Source organism: Artemia sp. Qi Xiang Cuo, chromosome 13 (assembly GCF_049724085.1).
Source record: "Artemia sp. Qi Xiang Cuo chromosome 13, ASM4972408v1, whole genome shotgun sequence".
NCBI lineage: Eukaryota > Metazoa > Arthropoda > Branchiopoda > Anostraca > Artemiidae > Artemia > Artemia sp. Qi Xiang Cuo.
This window is the reverse complement of record NC_142806.1, coordinates 20,144,266-20,163,394: the sequence shown is the minus strand read 5'-3', so window position 1 is coordinate 20,163,394 and position 19,129 is coordinate 20,144,266. Positions and strand designations below refer to the sequence as shown.

General features: G+C 32.9%; 1 protein-coding gene across 3 annotated transcripts in view; it reads right to left on the bottom strand.

Annotated features, from left to right (window-relative positions):
* Positions 1 to 256: 256 nt before the first annotated feature.
* LOC148945057 (guanine nucleotide-exchange factor SEC12-like) overlaps positions 257 to 19,129 on the bottom strand; it is a 45,646-nt gene continuing 26,773 nt past the window's right edge. For all 3 annotated transcript variants that reach the window (XM_089098541.1, XM_089098543.1, XM_089098542.1), the window contains exons 5-8: positions 16,149 to 16,436; positions 8,010 to 8,241; positions 2,066 to 2,222; positions 257 to 509 (exon numbers count right to left, since the gene is read on the bottom strand). In XM_089098541.1, the coding sequence (XP_088954667.1) occupies positions 361 to 509; positions 2,066 to 2,222; positions 8,010 to 8,241; positions 16,149 to 16,436 (826 nt within the window). In that variant the 3' untranslated portion in view covers positions 257 to 360. The remainder of the gene's footprint in view (positions 510 to 2,065; positions 2,223 to 8,009; positions 8,242 to 16,148; positions 16,437 to 19,129) is intronic.

Sequence of the window (19,129 nt, the reverse complement as noted above, 5' to 3'; positions counted from 1 at the left end):
TTAAGTATCGTATATAATTATTTTGACTTGTTTCCTTTTCCTTTGCTTTTATCCTTTTTTTCATTTTCATTTTATTTCACTATGAGGCTCATTGTACCCTCAGGAAAAATTCATTCAATTCTGCTTTGAGCCATAATACAAGATTTTGTATTCCTCCTATTGTTGAACAGATGGCGTTACACAGATGGATTGATTGATGCTGGACACATGAATACATGAAATACCTAATTTTCTTCAGCAATAGTTAGAAAAAAAAAATAGAAACACACATTTTATCTGATATCGATCCTTGTAACAAAATAGCCCATATTTTAATCTCTTGAGAAAAAATGTAAGAAAATAAATATAGTTAATTTCTGCTTAAAGCTCAGTTTTGACACCATCAGGCCCAATTAAGCTCTGTATAAATTCCGAGATAGTGACGTCAACTTCGAAAATTTTTACAACATAAGCAAGCAGGACACCGAGTAATATAAGTAGAATAAGAAACCATATGTTTGGCCTTGTATCTGAAAAATAATAAAAATTATGAAAAAGCGTGGAAGAATAACAGCATTTTAAAAGACGATTTATCAATATAAAGAACTATGTAATTCTATTATACTAAGAACAATTTTTTGTTGATCTACTATGATAACATGTGAACACAGGTTTTGGGTGATTTTTTGGCTTATTCAAAAAGTGGTGTAAAGTTTAAAAACTCAAAAAGTTAAAAATTCAAAATTTTCATTTTTCGCTTAATTTTGGATGATTTATTTTTCTTTATTTTGAGGAAAAAACTTTAATTATTTGATTTTTATGTTTTTAACACAACAAGGCGCCTTAGTTTTTTTCCCCTTTCAGCGTGCATCTTAAAAATTATTTGAGCCTTTCATCACAGTTTTTATTTATCTTACCAGTACTTATTCTAAATCCAAAAATTGTAATCGGCGTTATTGAATCTTATTCAAGTTCAGAGTAGTAGTCAAAAGAAAAAAAAAATTTTTATTATTATTATTCTCAGCATTCACCGGAAAGTTTTTGAAAACAGAAAATTCTATATATTGAGAATTAGAAATTCCAAAAATTGAAATTTGGAAATTACATATCAGTGGCGCAAATTCAGGGAAATGCAGAGGAGAAGGGAGCAAAAATATATTTTTCAACATCTAAAGAGCAGGAAGCTTGTTGTTTTTTCGGTTTATTCGATGAAAATACAAAAAAAAGAAAAAAAAGGCCAAAGACAACTTCAAAATATTATTACAATAACGCGAATAGAGAAGCTGACCCATCAGTAAACGCTTTGCATATTGAATATTCAGGAACGGCTCATGGGACAAAATCAGTGCCAGGGAACAGGTTTGAAAGCTCTTACTCCAACATCTACCAATATACCCACATGCAGAAAACTCGAAAGCGTCGCTACTGCCATCTTTATTCAATTATTCGATTATTTAGAGTCGATTTAACTTCATACACTCACCAAATTCGTGGCCAGCTGTTTTCGGTGACGGCTACACCCCATGCACTAGCGCTCTCTCCATTTTGAACCCTTGTAATTGATAATAATAAACGTACAGTATGTTTTTGCTTTTCTGATTTTGCAAAAAAAAAAAATTCCGCTTTCCTCCCTGGAAGGATAATAGAATGTTTAGTAGCTGATAGAGCCTGACCGACCCACACACCCTTGTGCAGAACAGGTTAGACAAGTGCAGTAGGAAATGAATTGTGTGATGTTTTGCAATATTAGTGTTTATTTGATGTTTTAGGCGTCTTTCTTTTATTTGTTTTTATATACTATTCCACTAGTGACGCATATCTTTTTAGTAGGAAATAAAATCTATTCACTCATTATTCAAGAAAATCAAACGGTTTTCCTTTTATATTTTTCTCACAAATTCACTGAAAATATTTTATTCTAATCAAATCGTGCGAGCCCCCGCAGTGATGTTGCAGTGTTTTCTTATGTTTTTTTTCTTCATTTAGGATAAAAGTTCCTAGGCCCACACAAGATATAATGAAACGTGTTTTTCGTCTGTCCTTAGAAAAGGCATAAACGACTCAATTGAGTAAAATTGCAATGTACCTTCTGTAAGGGAATGTAGTCTAGTAAAGCCATTTAAGCTCGTTGATACCAGCGCCAGATTCATACTGCCATCTATCGTTTGAAAAGGGACAGGAGGACGAAGAAATTCCAAGTCAGTTATGGCACCAAATCTATCAGCTTTGAATAAGTATATCCGCTAGAACAAAAATAGAATTTTGAAGTCTAGATGGAGTACTATATTATGAATTGAAAAACTCAACGAGTATACCTGGACAAAAGAGGAAGAGATTCCCCTCTTATAAGCATTACCGATCTCCCCTTTCTCCTTTTTTTTCCCATTAATTGTTCGAAGTTAATTATTAGTTTTGGGACACGAATTTTCTGGTCATGTTTTACTAATTTGTGTTAATTTTCTTATTGATCATTTTTACGGATTTGGTGGATTCCTTGTTTGATTAATTTTTAACATTTGTCTTGCTGTTTTGGTTGTTTATGTTTTGTTTCCATATACCCTGACATGTGAGGCGAATTTGGCTCTATTAGAGGTTGGATAGTCTTTAAAAATAAATATTATCTTAGTAATCTCAACACATGAAAAGCTTTGATTATTTTACATGTCAAAGACAAGGCCAGACGTCAAAAGGCCACGCGTGTTTTCCCTTCGGGGCAACATTTTTCACACAAATTTTTAAAAGCCTTCTTGTTCTTTAGTTCTTTAACCACAAATTACAAAGGAACCACAGCACAGGAGAAGGAGGAGGAAGCAGATAGTAAATAAATCCCTATCATGAAAACATAGCTTGTAATTATAAGCTGAACACTTCATTATAGGAATTATATAATACAAAATAAGTATGTAATTATCATTAAATTTAATATTTTATTTTGATTGATATATGTTAAGGAGGGAACTGAATGTTAAGTTAGTGGCGACAGGGTACATTATGTTGAAGGTATGTTTTTTTTTTAAACTACTTCTGAAGTTAGTGTTATTTTTTTTTTTTTTTTTTTATTTTTTTTTTTTTTTTTTTTTTGATTATCCCTCTTCCATATCATGTGGTGGCATTTGGAGGGGATGTTTTAATATTAAGGTTTTTGTTAATAATTTATATCAAATAAAATAAATAAATCAGTTACCTGGAAAAAGAGGGGAAAATTAAAAAAAAAGATGATATTATATGTAAATTATTTGCAGTTCAACTAGGATTCAGCCGGTCCTTAATTTGTAAAATTCAGCCGGTCCTCAGTATATTTTAATGCTAATACTATTCATATTGAAAATCCATTGCAGCAACAAGCCCCCTGAGACCAGAAATACTGCCTCCCCCTCTTCCACTCCTCCTCCGCCTGTTCAGAGCATCACTTTTACTCCCTCTCATCGAGTTCCACAATATTTTAGATTTTTTCTTATAACATCTCCCCACCTGGCTCGAGGATGTCCTGCTGTTCATCTGGCCCTGGTTGGATTGCCAAAAAACCTCTTTCTTTGGCAACCGGTTGGCAACCTAGCATCTTTTATTATTACTCTTGAAAGTGGGACTGAACCACATGTTTCGTGCAGATTCTAGGATTCTAATCTTAGTTTTAAGACTTATCTTCCTACTTTCCCAAACGTTTTACTACTTGTATAAGATACTCTGGGTCTTGCCTATTCTACTTTTTACATCTCCACTGCCTCCACCACCCTTACCAATACCACAATGTCACCATGCTACCAACAATGCCACCTAAGTTAAAGAGATTGTCCAAAGTGGATGTCAATTTTCGTGTTACCTAACATCGCTTTTTCATCTTCACTTATTTAGACAATCTAATCTCCATAAATTTAATATTCAACCCATTCTTGCAAAATGGCCGTTAAAATATCCACAAAATACACTTATTGTAACATTTGTCCCAGGGTGCAGCATCTGCTGGGGCGCCATTTAGATATATTTCATGATAGATTATGTTGTTAAGCGAAGGGGTGGTGGTGATAAACTGACATTGTCCATGAACGCTGTAGAGCCTGTCTGCACCTCTGGATTGAACGGTTCTGATAATTCACACACTTAACAACTACCCATTTAAGCATGTTTTTTTTTTCTGACGCATCATCCCCTTTTCTTTAAAACCATATTGCTCTTCTAATAAAACCTTATCTACAGTGCTCTTAGTCTAATGTATGCCATTCTACCACTGCCGGAATTGAGCCATATTGTTTTTCAGTTTTTTCAGTACCATTTCTAAATTTTTCTCACTAAATAAATCTTTCTTCGCTTCAATATTTTCAAAATTTTAACATTTCCTACAACTTTACCACGGTTTAGCATTTTCCAAAAATGTTTTGGGCCTATCTTATTAACAAATTCTTCTTAAGGCCACACTCCAATATTTAACTGGGTCTAGTCCCGATTGACTACTTTCCCTTAATTCTTTAACATGTCAATAAAATAGGTTACTATAGTACTGTCCGGGTCCAGCATTCAGATCCTCAGCAGTTTTACCCATAGCCTCCAGTTCACGTCTTTATTTCACGTTAATACTTCCACGCCTTCTTCTTTAATTACCTTGTTTTTAAAATCTATTACTTAGAAACATCTAATACAAAACCTTCTTTCTTGTATCCAGCTTAATAGTTTTTCGCTATATTTATTACTACTTTTTCTAAGTTTTCTCCCTCAAGCACCTAATATTACTACACAAACTATTTTGCTCAACCTCTCCCCTCTACCCTCTACATTATAGGACTTTAGACCATCCAATTTCGTATCCTACTGTTCTTACAACATTCCCTCAAATTCTGATCCTAAAACCTATCTCATAACTACCGAGTAAGTTTAAACCCTTCCTAAATCTCACCTTTACCTTAGCTTCAAACATTGATAACGATGGTCTTTACTTTTAACATCGAATTTCACCATTTCTATTTACATATTCTTTTGAAACTTTTTTTTTGGTACTATGGGCCTTGGTTCGTTCTTTACTGGGTTGCAGCTGTAGTCAAGATAGTATATAGAACTGACATCATATATCATATATCGATACAGTACATGTGATCGAAATATCCACTATATTTTGTGAATGTTATTATTGCTGTCTAATAAAAGGATTATCCCTATTAGAACTTTTATTTATCCTAATTTCCTTTTTCTCAACTTCAAAAGGTAAGTTTTCAATACCCCTAGAACTCCAGATCATAACGTCGAATACATTATTCAAATTATCAATTCAGCTGTCTTTCAACGTCACGTGATTTCGTGTCACCATCCATATTATTTAAATCGTTGAAAGCGCCAGTGCCTTGAGAAAAGAAAACAAATCCTTCTCAAGCAAGTATATTGTATCCTATCACTTATTGGCAATAACGCATGATTTAAATTATATTATTTCTACTATCTTAACCCAACCAACAATTAGAAGCATCTATCCACATGAAAGCCCTACTTGCCGCCTGTATACTCTATCCTTCGCATTCTCCATAGAATTTAAATCATTGAAAGCTTTTTTACATTAAGAAAAGAAAACGACCCCACCCATGCAGGTCCAGGACCAAAAAAGACCTTTCTTCAAAGCGCCTAAGCTCCTTTACGACCAGACATCAAATGTCACCAGAATATCCTGTTGAATGGAGGCTTGGTGCTAGACTAGACCCTATTAATTGGTTTCCGGGACTTGGACATGCACTCTTGATGTCCAGCACAAGAGATCTTAGGCTTATGGCTTCAAATTGTTATACTTTCATGCCTACAAATACTGTTCCATTATGGGAACGCATCCTGTAACAAAATAACATAGCAAGGAGGTCAAAAAGCCCACTCAAACAAACATAACTCTGAAGACTTATCGAGTGCTCGAAATAAAGTGGAATGCTATGTTGTCTACTAGGCTATACCTTCGTTGAGGGGCACTACTGCTCAAGGTCATTTTGCAGCACTGTTCGCGGTCACGGTTCTATTTAGGTAAACTAGCACAAATCTACCCGGACGGCTCTCTGAGACTAAGCAGGCAGGGTTCCTTTACAGAGAAGAGGTACAGAGAAGCCACGTGTGCACCAGCTGAGATACACAACCATCTCACAGCACCAGAACAGATCCAGTCATTTATACCTAACCTATTTTTAAGTTTATCCTTAAAATAATTCAAAAGGGCTTTTTTGGGTATAATGACTGAATCATTATACCCATGTCAGTATATCAACGTCAGTTTATTACTGTCGTTAATAAATAGAAAAAAAAGCATATGTTGGCATTGGCATGTGATGCTATATTTATTTTTAAATAAGCCATAGGGCAATGACAAAAAAAACAACATAGAATACCAATTCTTATAAAATGAGTTGAGTATAATAAACAAATCCCAAAGAAAACTTTAGCCTATATTACCCTACAATTTTCAATGTGACCCATAATTACTCTATAGTATCGTAGAATTTTCCCCCAATCACACTTAACAGCAGCACCATTGCATTACACCCACCCAAAGACATTAATCCTTAAAGAAATACTATGTACGCTGTACAAGGCCTTGGTGAGGCGAATCCTGGAGCATGGACATTGTACCTTCCACTCTTTTTACAATAAGGACGTTGACTCGGTTGAACACGTACAACGTAAAATGTAGTGTTGCCACCCGACCAAAATTCAGTTTACTAAACTCGGAAGATATTTTTTACTAAATTGTACTAACCCTCCAAAAATTTTAGCACGTGTCGCGGCTGCCGCCGGGACACGTGCATTACCGTACGTGAAATATAATAAACAATTACTGAAACTGCTTTGAGATACCATGGACAAATTGGACAGAGGTGCTATTCTTAGTTACGATTAACGATCAAGACAGGGCCAACCTAGGATGAACTGTAACAGGTTCTATAGCTCTGTTGTCAGGCCAGCCACCTCCAACGCGGAGTACGACACGGGTTGTGCAGATTATCGCTTAGTGCCATGTTCAGAACGGGAGAATGTATTCTCACAGCCTGTGTTCAAATTTGCTATTCAGGCGCGATGCAATTTTGAGGAACTAGTGTCCAACACGCTTATAACCCGTAAGATGAAAACGCTTTTAGGTTTTGCGGGGTTCGACAAGAACCTGAAAACGATTTTTGCCGAACCCGCTCAAAACCCGCTTCAAACCCGGTGCCTGAAAACACAACTAAAGATAATTGCATTTTTGTTAATAAGTAAACATATGTTTTTTTTAGCAAAACGTAGATGACCGTCAAAAGTTTACGCGACAAATGCCAAGGAGTTATATGAAACGTTTAAGATCGGGCTTTCCTACAGGAATTTCCGGAATTAGGGCTTCCAGATTCTGGGTTGGCGTCAACCTCTAGATTTCCGGTATTTTCAGGTACAATAAAAGAATAGAAAAAAAAACTCGGAGAATCCAGGAAACCATCGGAAGGGAAAGCCAGACCTTATAATCAAAAGATTATTTTCTGGTTCCCAGATTTTCCGAGATTTTTTCTGTCAAAGCATGATTAAAAATTCCAGAAACCTGTAAGTCCAAAAACCTCTTTCTTCGGATTATTTGTATGTACTACTGGACAGGCTTCACATTCCAGATGCAGTGTATAGAAGACGTCAAACAATAGTCTAGAAGCCCGGATCCTGGAAATTCTGGTGGTAAAGCCCGGCTTTAATTTATCAATAGTCCTCAGATCATGAAATTCAGTAATAGAAAAAACAATCAATGAAGAAAAATAGCTACAATTCATATTCACAAAGTACTTCAGGCGAGAAAGTGCTCAGAATCCAAGGTGTGTTTGTAGGTAACGGTTTTGAAAAATATCTCCCGATTTCCGCTTTTAGATTTGGAATCTAAACCCTGCAATTCAGCTTTGTAAGGCTAAATTAAACGCAGCATAAGCTTAAACAAGGACCCTTATTTTCCCTAACCTTACCAATATATTTTCTTTTCTCACGAGAAGACAATCAATCAGCCCTATATTACACATTAACATATAACAGCCCCCCCCACGACAGAAAACAAAGCTTCTTACCCTGAGTGTTTTCGCATCATGCACCATCACACCACCATTCATGTTACCAATAGCTACATATGAGGAGTCAGAACTGGTGGCCAGAGCTGAAAGTATGTCCTTAGAAAATCTTGCTTCCTCTTCAATAGAAAAATTGGCCGTATTAAATTTGTAAAGCACAGATGGGTTCGTCGATTTCACAACTGGATTTGCAATTGTATATAGCCATTGTTTTCTACCTGCACTCGAGAACCTTAAAAAAAGGTCATGACTATAAAGTATTAAATATAATAAAAAAGAGTTTATCACTGACAGGATCAAATTTAATACAAGACCTTAGTATAAATACATTTTTATAGTTATTTATAATTATTTGCAATATATTTATAGTTATTTATCAATTCTTATTATATTTTATGGAAATTTTATTAAATATTTATAGTTACTTGCTATAAATAAATTCAATGGTCATCAATATTATATAGAATAATTTCATTTTAAATTTTCCTCAGATGCTAAAGTGATAAGTCCACATGTTTGGATACTGTAGCCACCACACTAAATTGAATATCATTTTCACTAATGGACTCTTCTAAGGGAAACACTATAATAAAAAATTTCTTAATTTTTAAAACACTTAAAAATAAATTCTTAAACACTACAGTAAAAGAAAATTTTAAGAATATTCTACAATATTCGGAAAATTTACATTAATGGGTTTTCTGGGTCAATTCCACTTTAATTCACCATAAACTTGCATTTGAAATATTTGCGCATTGAAATATTTGAAAAACACATCAAATAATTTCAATATATAAATATAAATATATATATATATATATATATATATATATATATATATATATATATATATATATATATATATATATAAATATAAATATATATATATATATGCCACACACATTTCGAACCCTTTTATCAGATAATAATAAACACACTATGTTCTTGCTTTTTTTGATTTTGCAAATTTCTCATGCGCAAGCCTCCCTAGAATCATAACATAGTGATTAGTAGTCGTTTCAACATACCCGACCCGTACCACTGTGCAGAAAGCCTCCCTGGATCATAACAGAGTGATTAGTAGTCGTTTAAACATACCCGACCCATACCACTGTGCGGAAAAGTAGAGAAGTTCAGTAGTTTAGCCGGAAATAAGTTGTGGGATGCTCTGCGATATTAGTGTCTATTTATTGTTTTATCTTTTTTATATATTATTCCACTAGAGACGTCCGTCTTTAAGTGGGAAATAGAGATCTTTGTTTCATTAAAGATATTTAAAATACCTGAAAATCATAACATTTCAAATAAAACAAAAATATTGTGGAAAAAGTTAATTAAAGTGAATTAAACCCAGAAACTCCGATTTATTTTGCATATTACACAGTAAGAATATTCTTGCTTAAGAATATTTTACATGACAATCACATCATTCCAAATAAATTAATTGAAAAAAAAATTCCGAAAAATAAGATTTTCAAAGAAAAGTAAAGGCCATTTTAAACTTAAGCTCAGGAAATACAAATACCTGCTAAAATTCAAACTCAAAACGACCAGAAATTACTATTAAAGAATAAATGAAACCCATAACGAACAGAAATTAAATAAACAATCATAAGAAAAAAAATACAACAAGTAATAACATAAATGAATAAATAGATCTTGAAGCGAGTAATGCTTAGATTGAATATGAAAATCAAGCTTAAAACGAAAAAGAAATATGAACACAAATTAAATAAACAATCAATGCAAACAAACATACAATAGTTATTAATGTAGATGAATAAATAAATCTTAAAACGAGTGAAACATAAATTGAATATGCAAATCAAGCTTGAAACGAACAAAAATCACTACAAAGAAGAGTTTGGGTATCGCCTCCTTCTCTCACTGTAAAAGTCTAAAAATACTGCGTTATTGGCGATTTACTGAAAACCAATTTTATTACAAATATTTTCTTTTGTACTTAATATTGGAAATAAACATTAATATTATAGTAAAATTTTGAACTGATGAGCTTTCAGCAATTAATATCATTATACATCAAACATTCAGTTAAATTTATTAGTTCTTTCTAAAGTTGTTCAAGACGGATACAGTTTCACTACAAACAAGAATTTGGATACTGCCCCCTTCCTTAACTGTAAATAAAGCCTACTGCGTCATTGGCGCTTCACTGAAAACGAATTATGTTACAAATATTTTCTTTTCCAGTTCTTTCAGCATTGAAAATAAAAAAAAAATTAGAGTGAAATAAATTATTGAACTGATGGATCTGCCAACAAATAATATCATTATAATCAATTTGACGTTGTTTATACTTTCCAAGACTGTTCAAGACGCATATAGTTTTCAGTAAAGCGCAAATGACTTCTATACTTTTATTGTGACGTATGTTTTAGACTTTTACAGTGAGAGAAGGAGACGATACCCAAACTCTTGTTTGTAGTGATTTTTGTTCGTTTCAAGCTTGATTTGCATATTCAATTTAAGTTTCTCGTTTTAAGATTTATTTATACATCTACATTAATATCTATTGTATGTTTATTTGCATTGATTGTTTATTTAATTTCTGTTCGTTTTAAGTTTCATTTATACTTCAATAGCAAAATATTTTATTTTTTTTCGTTTTAAGCTTGATTTTTATATTCAATCTATGCATTACTAGCTTTAAGATCTATTTATTCATTTATATTATTACTTGTTGTATGTTTTTTCCTATGATTTATTATTTGAATTCTGTTCGTTTTGAGTTTCATCTATTCTTTATTAGTAATTTCTTGTCGTTTTGAATTTTGAATTTTATCATGAATTTTTATCTGCTGAGCTTAAGTTTAAAATGGCCTTTGCTTTTATTTGAAAAACTTATTTTTCGGAAAGTTTTTTTAAATCAATTTTTGTTCGTTTTGATTGCAAAAAGTTACAAGTTTTTAAAAATTCCTTATTGCTAGTTGCCCTTAAATCTCTTGACTCTTAAAAAGTGAACTAGAACTTTCAATTTCCAATAAAATGAACCCTATATGAAGTTAATACAAGCACCCCTTTCATAAGAACCATACATGCCCTTAGGGCATAACTTAGAACGCCTTCCCCCGGGCCCTGGGGGGCTGTATTGACACCAGAGTTTTTCTTATCCGACCTTTGAACAATTTTTTTTAACAAAATGTCTATCTCAAATTTTTTATCAGATGGTTTTGGAAAAAGAAGGCATGGGGGGGGGGGGCTAGTTGCCTTCGGATCTCTTGACTCTCAAAAACTGAACTAGAACTTTTAATTTCCAATCAAATAAGCCCTCTCTTTTTACGAGCATCCCTTCCATAAGAACCATATAGTCCTCCAGGGTATAACTTAAAACACCTGCCTTCGGGCCCTGGGGGGCTGCATCGACATTCGTTATATGGTCTTTGAATTATTTTATAAAAAATCTATATCAAAGTTCTTATCAGATGGGTTTGAGCAAAAAGGGCGTGGAGGGGGGGTGCAGGTGCCCTCCAATCTCTTTTGACTCTTAAAAAGTGAACTAGAACTTTTAGTCTCCAATAAACTGAACCGTCGTTGAAATTTATACGAGCAGTCCTTCTATAAAACAATATATGCACCCAGGACATAACTTACCACGCCTGCCCCCGGGCCCTGGGGGGTTATGTCGACACTGGAGTTTTTGTTATATGATCCTTGAGCTATTGTTAACAAAACAGCTATCTCGAAATTGTTATCGGATGCGTTTGGGAAAAAAAGACGTGGTGGGCTGGTTACCCTTCGATATCTTTTGACGCTTAAAAAGTGAACGAGAACTTTCAATTTCCAATCAAATGAGTCCTCTCTGAAGTTTATACCAGCATTCTTACCATAAGAACCATTCATGGCCCCAGGGTGAAATTTATAACTTTTGTCTTCAAGACCTTGGGGGAATTGTCCTGCTTGAAGAGATAATTATTTGGACTTTTAACTACGTTGACCAAAATGGCTATCTCAAAACTTTTATTTTGTGTTCTGGGAGAAGTCGTGGACGTGAACGGGGTGTTAGTTGCCTTCCAATCACTTTTGACCCTTAAAAAGGACACTAGAACTCTCAATTTCCGATTGAATGAGCCCCCTTTGAAGTTTTTATGACGACCCCTTCCATATGAAGTGCCTCTGGAAAAAAATAAAATAATAAAACATTGGAGCCGTATGGCCTTTACTATAGGCAACGGTATAGCGTTGCCTCTGAAAAACAACATACAGTGGGAAAGCGTGAATCAAAGAGAAAGCAACTCAGAAAATTCGTGTAATATAAATTTCTAAGCATCATGAGACAAGAATTTCAGAATATTCAGAATAATTTCTAAAAAAATAAGGGTTTTATTTCGTTAACCGGTAGCATCTTATTATTATTTATTTAAATTTTTATAAATTTTATGGTAATGGCTTCTTTTAGAGGGATTATGGACTCCTCAGTCAAATGCAAGCTTCAAGAACCCAGAGCTTCTTACGTTGTTGTTGTTCTATCTCTTGGTGAAATAAAACAAGGCAACAAAAATTTTGGGTTTCCACTGCTAAATATTTTTTTCCAGAAGCCAATTTCATCAAATCCCATATTAAGATCTGCTTAAACACATTCTCAATCATCAAGTATGCAAGGAAAAACCGAAATTCCGTTTTATTTTTGCACCGAAAAGTTTTTTTCCCTTTACATGGTTGGTACAATAAACCTCAGACTAAATTTTATAATCATCCAGACTAAATTTTCCTTAAAAATTTTTTCTTCTGTTTATTGGTTATGGACGCAACTAATAGACCTTCTGAACACAAACGAGACTGGGTATAAACAACTAAATCAGTTACAAGACTGTCCCTGCCAAGAGAGTTTTCCCAACCCTCCTTAACATAATTGGTCACTCTAATACAGTAGCCAATTTGGTTGCTAACATAATTGATTAGAATAGTAATTTTTCGGTCGTATAATACAATTTGTCAGGAGAATGAACAATCCACTTCCCCCCAATGGCATTCAAAACTAATCGTCCTTTCGACAAATTACATGCACATAGTGTGTTTTGATTTAGCTCTCTAATACCCTTAATCTCCTTAGCTTTAGTAGTAATAGTAATTATGCTAATATTGGCTTTTGGTTAGTTCAATACCAAAAGATACGTACAGCGGAGATATCTAGCTGAGAAAAGGCCGACAGTTTTTTCCTGTGTTTGACACAAGACGTAATTAAATTGAAGACCAGCGGAGATACGTTGTATAAACGGTCAAACTCAAAACAACTAGGAATACCATCAAAGAATAATTTTGAAAGGATAATGATGACAAATCAGGATATTTGGACAAGGCTTATATATATACGTTTCACTGTATTCAACAAATTTTGATGATAAACCTGAACAATTACTAAGCACTATCCCCATACTTCTGAGCCCCTATATCCCTTTAACCTGAGCCCCTAATCGCGACTGAAAAACGGCAAAGTCCTTTTTTATTTATTTAGACAATTTGAATACCTTTTTGACAGATATAGTTCAGTAGTTTTGTTATACCTGTTTCGTATTTTTGTAGTTCTTTGTTTTCCTTTTTTTGTATGTGTTTAGGTTATTCCTTTTGTAACCCTGTCATTTCTTTTTTCAATAGACATTGAACTGAATTCGAGATAGCAAAAGAACTCACCACTTAGAAAGGAAGGGGTGAAAAGGGAAATGTGAAGACGTGAAACGTCTACAGCGTAGGGTTTCTTCAGGCCCGTGCATACTCTTCCCCCCAAATCCAAGATCGTTGCATTTCACTACTTTCCATAAAAGTCACCTATTTTTGGTATTTACGTAATGGAGGCGTTGTACAAGCCAGAGGTGAATTCTTTTTTGCAATATAATATTTAAACTTCTTTCTAGCTGTACTTAATTGAAGATTGTATTTTTTTTGTGTAACTCTTTTAATATAACGGCCGACTACTACAATAAATTAACACCCCAGGGCCAGACACTGCTCAGGGTCCCCGGGTAAGACATTTCTCAGGCCTAAATAGATGTACTTAAAATAGCTCACATCATGGAATTATTTCAACATAACTACATAATAACATTACCTTTCATAGAATGCAATACCGTGTGATAGCATGGAATGGAGCGATATAATAAAATGCATTTCTTTATATTGTTTTAAATATTTCTATTAGATGTAGACTAGCTTCTAAGCTTCTGTAGCCTCCTTGCAAAGGTCCGTTCTGAACAAGTGCTAAAATAGTTATGAGTGGTTCGAAGTAGTTTTCAGCCCTATTTTTTAGAATGAAGTCTTCTCTTGTCAAGTGACCAAAAACTTTAGTAATTTCGTTGCAGAGGTCATTATTCTTTTATTCTTAAATCCTTTTTCTTTTTCTATCTATTTTATTGTATTCTTTTCTATTCTTATCTCATTCTTTTTATTTCACCCAGTCCCACGCTATTAGAATATTTATAACTAGTGGGCATTTATAACAACGAATATAAACGCATTAGTTATGTTAATTATAAGAACAGTGCCAAGCCATAGAGCTTTAATTCGAACTGAAGCATCGATGTACGATACAAAAAAAAATTGAATTGGCAACCTGCATGATCATGCATATCTTTAAAATTGGGAAAATTTAACAATTCAATTTATAATGAAAAAAAAACTACGTATAGAGTTACACGGTTTATAGTAGTAAAAGAAAGTGAGCGAGTATTCAGCAAAAAAAAGCAAAAAAGTTAAAAGACATGGTACCAAACAGCTTAAAAAGGTGCAGCTTTCTTTTGAAGGTCTAATTGTCTTTGGGGATCGCCAGACTCTTTATGTTTAAATTTTTACGGACGGAAAGTATTGCCGAATTTAACTAATTAGTTTGGCTTATTTACTTCCATCGTTCAATGTGGCAATTCTGACGAAAATGTAATGCTGCCTCAAAGCTAAAAAAGATTAAAACAATTAAAAAGTAAAATCTTAGAAAATCACGGTCTGTCCTAAAGATCTGTCCTAAAGGCAAAAACTATTTTTAATTTAATGTCTTTGGTACGTTAGCCATATGTTAAAAAGGGATGCCAAATAGCTCCACCTGTTTACCATTGTTGTATTTACTTCTTGCTGATATATCAAATTTTTAGCCGGTAAATAAAACTCACATCTGATTGGTTCTTTTGCGTAAGGTTTTAAGCAAGTATAAGAAAACAAAAAATGTTAAGAGTCACAATACTATTTTCACGTAAATTCTCTGTTTTTCTCTCGTTTCCTCGGTTAAACTCTCGTTACATAGGTTTTTATCTCATTCTGTCTATTTAAATCGGTCCGTTACTATTTGGATTGTTAACAAGCACTTATGGCAGAGAGTATAGACGTAATAATTATGGTAATTAAAATGACCAATCAAACTGGTCAAACCAAATAAAAGGTAGTCAAATAATACCACCGTTTTACCGGTTGTTGTATTTACCAGTTGTTGCTCCAAGCCATTTTGAGCCAGCAAACAGAACGTAAAACCTGATTGGCTATTTAGAATGGAACTTTAAGCAAGTAAAAGAGAATAAAAATGTTTGAGTCACAGCACCTTTTACAAGTAAATTCTCTTTTTTGTTGTGATCAAAGTCTCGATGCGTATCTCGGAAGAAAATGACAAAATGAGTAAATTAATCAAATATTTTAAACATCTAAAATTCTGATACGTATAACTGATCAGATTTTAATCACAAAAATCAAAATCGATGTAAAATCACAAAAATCAAAACATAGATCAAATTTTGGTAAAAAAAAATCAAAATATCCAAATTGATAAAACATTAAATTTGATCAATGTCATTGGATGAATAAATCAAGTCAACACATTGTCAATAAAAACTAATCTAACTTAACCTTCATGTACGACAAAACCCAGCTACTTCACTGTCGAGGAAAACATCGAAAATCGAGTCATCAAATCGAGTCACTATTGTCATCTTACGTTTTTTTTTTTTTTTTTTTTTTTTTTTTTTTTTTATATTAAAAACCCTTGCTATTTTATCGATTCCCTTTGTATACCCCGAAAATGAATCTGGGCTCTAAGGTATTTTACAAATTAAAGTCCAACGTTCATTCAACGTTTAATCGTCCCAAACGTCCCTTCCTTTTAATTGGCACAGCTAAATGCACAAATAATTACATTTACAAACTTACTTGATCCGCTTAAAGGTGTACTTGGCGCATCTTGGTAATTCTAAATCATTTAGACGTTTGCCATCTTTCGCTTGCCACATAGTTCCTGATCCATTTCTGGCAACGCTACAAATTTTCTGTCCATCTTCAGTAATGTCTATATCACTTATTAACTCGTTATGCGCTAATATTTCTCGAATTAGGACCATACCAGGGAATGAATAGATCTTGATGGAACCATCTTCACAACCAACTGCTAAAAAAGTACCGTCTGGAGATATTCTCACTCGAGTCACACAACTAGATGCACTGAATAGAAATATGGCAAGTAAATAAGTAAATAAATAAGAACACACGCAAAGAAATAAATATTTTATTAGTCACTTCTTGATTATGTGAATTTTTTCGATATCTTATGGAACTCATTTTCATACTTTCTTTTGTTAAATACAAAAACCACTAGGGTTCGGAACGACCATCCCTGGTATATATATATATAAAAAAAAATCAATATTTCCATCACAGCTTTCCATTCGAAAAAGTGATTTTCATAATATTTGATCACTTTGATTTTCCCATACGGGGTCAATACATTCTAAGGCCACACTGGCTATACATGACGTATGAAAAAAGAAGAGAAAATAATAAATGAATAATAAATCAAATACCCCAGAAAAACAAGGCAAAGTCAGCCAGTGGAACGAAATGAAGCGAAAATAAGCAGATATTTCGACAAGGACCTCCGCCAATTTGTCCTCAGTTCTCAGAAAAACAAACTAACCTCTTGAAGTAATTCCACTTTTTTACGCATCCGTATATCTCATACGGATACGAGTCATACGGATACGATGATTCTAATGATGGTTTTCATGTTGATCGGACACCATTTTAAAGGGATATCAGGCTATTTTTCGAAATTTCCATAAATTTGTTTTTTTCAACCAACTTTTACCATTAAGATAGCAGTTTCTATTCCTGAATCAGCTTAAAATGTCAACTCTTTCTTACTTGACAATTTTTATCAAAAGGTGTTTTTAAGTTTTCGGCTACTAATGGCTAGAGTTGCAGGTTGCATTTGATACATTATGTTGCAACCTTTACTAGGTTGCATTTGATACAGCAACCTAGTATCAGATGTATCCAATAAGATTTAACAAAAGATTTAAAAATTTAACTATTAAAGGATAAAATTTTATCTTGACAAAAGGTTTAATTGTTATAAATTAATGTCAAATATGATTACATTTTTAAACACCCGAAATGTCAATTAACTGCAACCATTCAAGGGATGAGGATACTTCTTTTGGTGTAGGTTCCAAAACATAAGAAAGTAGGAAAATTTAAAACACTTTTTGACAACAAAAATAAAATTTCAAGAGAAAAAAGGGCCGTTTGAACCTTACTCAGGAATTGTACCTATGATTTCGTTTAAAATTGATGATAAAGGTTTATTTCGAAAATCAAAATTACGGGTATTTGGAAAAATATACTGAAGAAAATCCTTAAAAATGGTGTCGGTTCAAAAGGAAAACTATATCATTGAAACTGTCATTGTCGAAAACCCATTCAGGAAAGTTACAGTCCCTCACCTTGAATAACAAGTAAAATCTTTTTTTCATGGGTAGCATTGACACATCCTTTTTTCTAGTTTTTTTTTTCATAAGAAAATGAAGAGCAAAGTAAAAAAAAAAACATTAACTAACTTCAATGCTAAAAGTGGGTTACCCACCCTACTCTACTATAGAGTTCAACTTGCAATGTTATGAAAACTTATTAAAATATGCACACTAATTATTAACTAATTATTAAAATTATTATTAAAACTTATTAATATGCAGAGTCAGTTGGTTATTGCAAATTTTTTTTTATATTTATTGCCTTTCATTACGTTTGAATTAAAATGATTTGGATAAAATGCACTTTAATTAAAATTACGTTGCTTACTTTTACATTACATGTGGTATAACTTTCACATGCATTTGCTTTTACATGCATCTGAGTATACATAAACTTCTGATAACGATTATAATAAAAAATACCTATAACATATCTTATTTGCTTTCACATGCATTTGGAATTTCCTTTTACATGCATTTGCTTTTGCATAACAAGCTTATACCAAGCATACAAGCTTGGTAACAAGCTTATAACAAAATACTAATAACAATAATTAAACAGAAAACACGAGTTTTAAAATTGTACTAATTCCCATTAACTTATGCTATTTGCTTTTGTATGTATTGGATTTCACATACACTTAAATGAAAATTAACTCTTAATAACGCTATTATAATAAAAACAATATTTAGACAGAAAAACACGATTGAAATTTGTTATAATTCCAGTTAACTTATTATGACTATTATTTTGAAAGTTTTTTTTTTTTAATTTGAAAGTACTGAGGCTCAGGGCGTTTTCCGAAATTGAAAAAAGTGTGGAAGAATAGGAATATAATTAAGCAATCCAAGATTGGAGCATTGGAAGCTATGGTAATGATATTGGTTATGCACAACCAAAGGCGCTTTTAGGAGAGCAAAATTTCAAATTAATAATCTAACGGTTATAATCATTTTGGAACTTTTGATTTTTTTTTTAATTAAAAGAAAAAAGAGGGCACAGTTAATAAATTAAAATAATTAATAATATTAAAATTGATTAGATAATAATAATAAAAAATAATTAAATTAAAATACTTAACAATAATTAAATAATTTAAATAATAAATTGAAAAATAATTTAAAAAATTATTAATTAATAAATAAATAGAAAATAATTTTGACGAAAAACGACAATTTGTAAAAATTTGGCCTGAAAATTTTGTGAGAGACGGGGGGGGCACTAGTCAGGATTTTGCCCCAGACACAAGAAAGGCCAGAAACGCTACTAAGTATAGCTCTATCCTTCGAAAGGGAGAGGAAGATTTTTCATATGTTTCCAGAAACATTCCAGAACTATTATTCTGGTAATAGTTCAAGATACATGTTTGACTGACCGTATGTCAA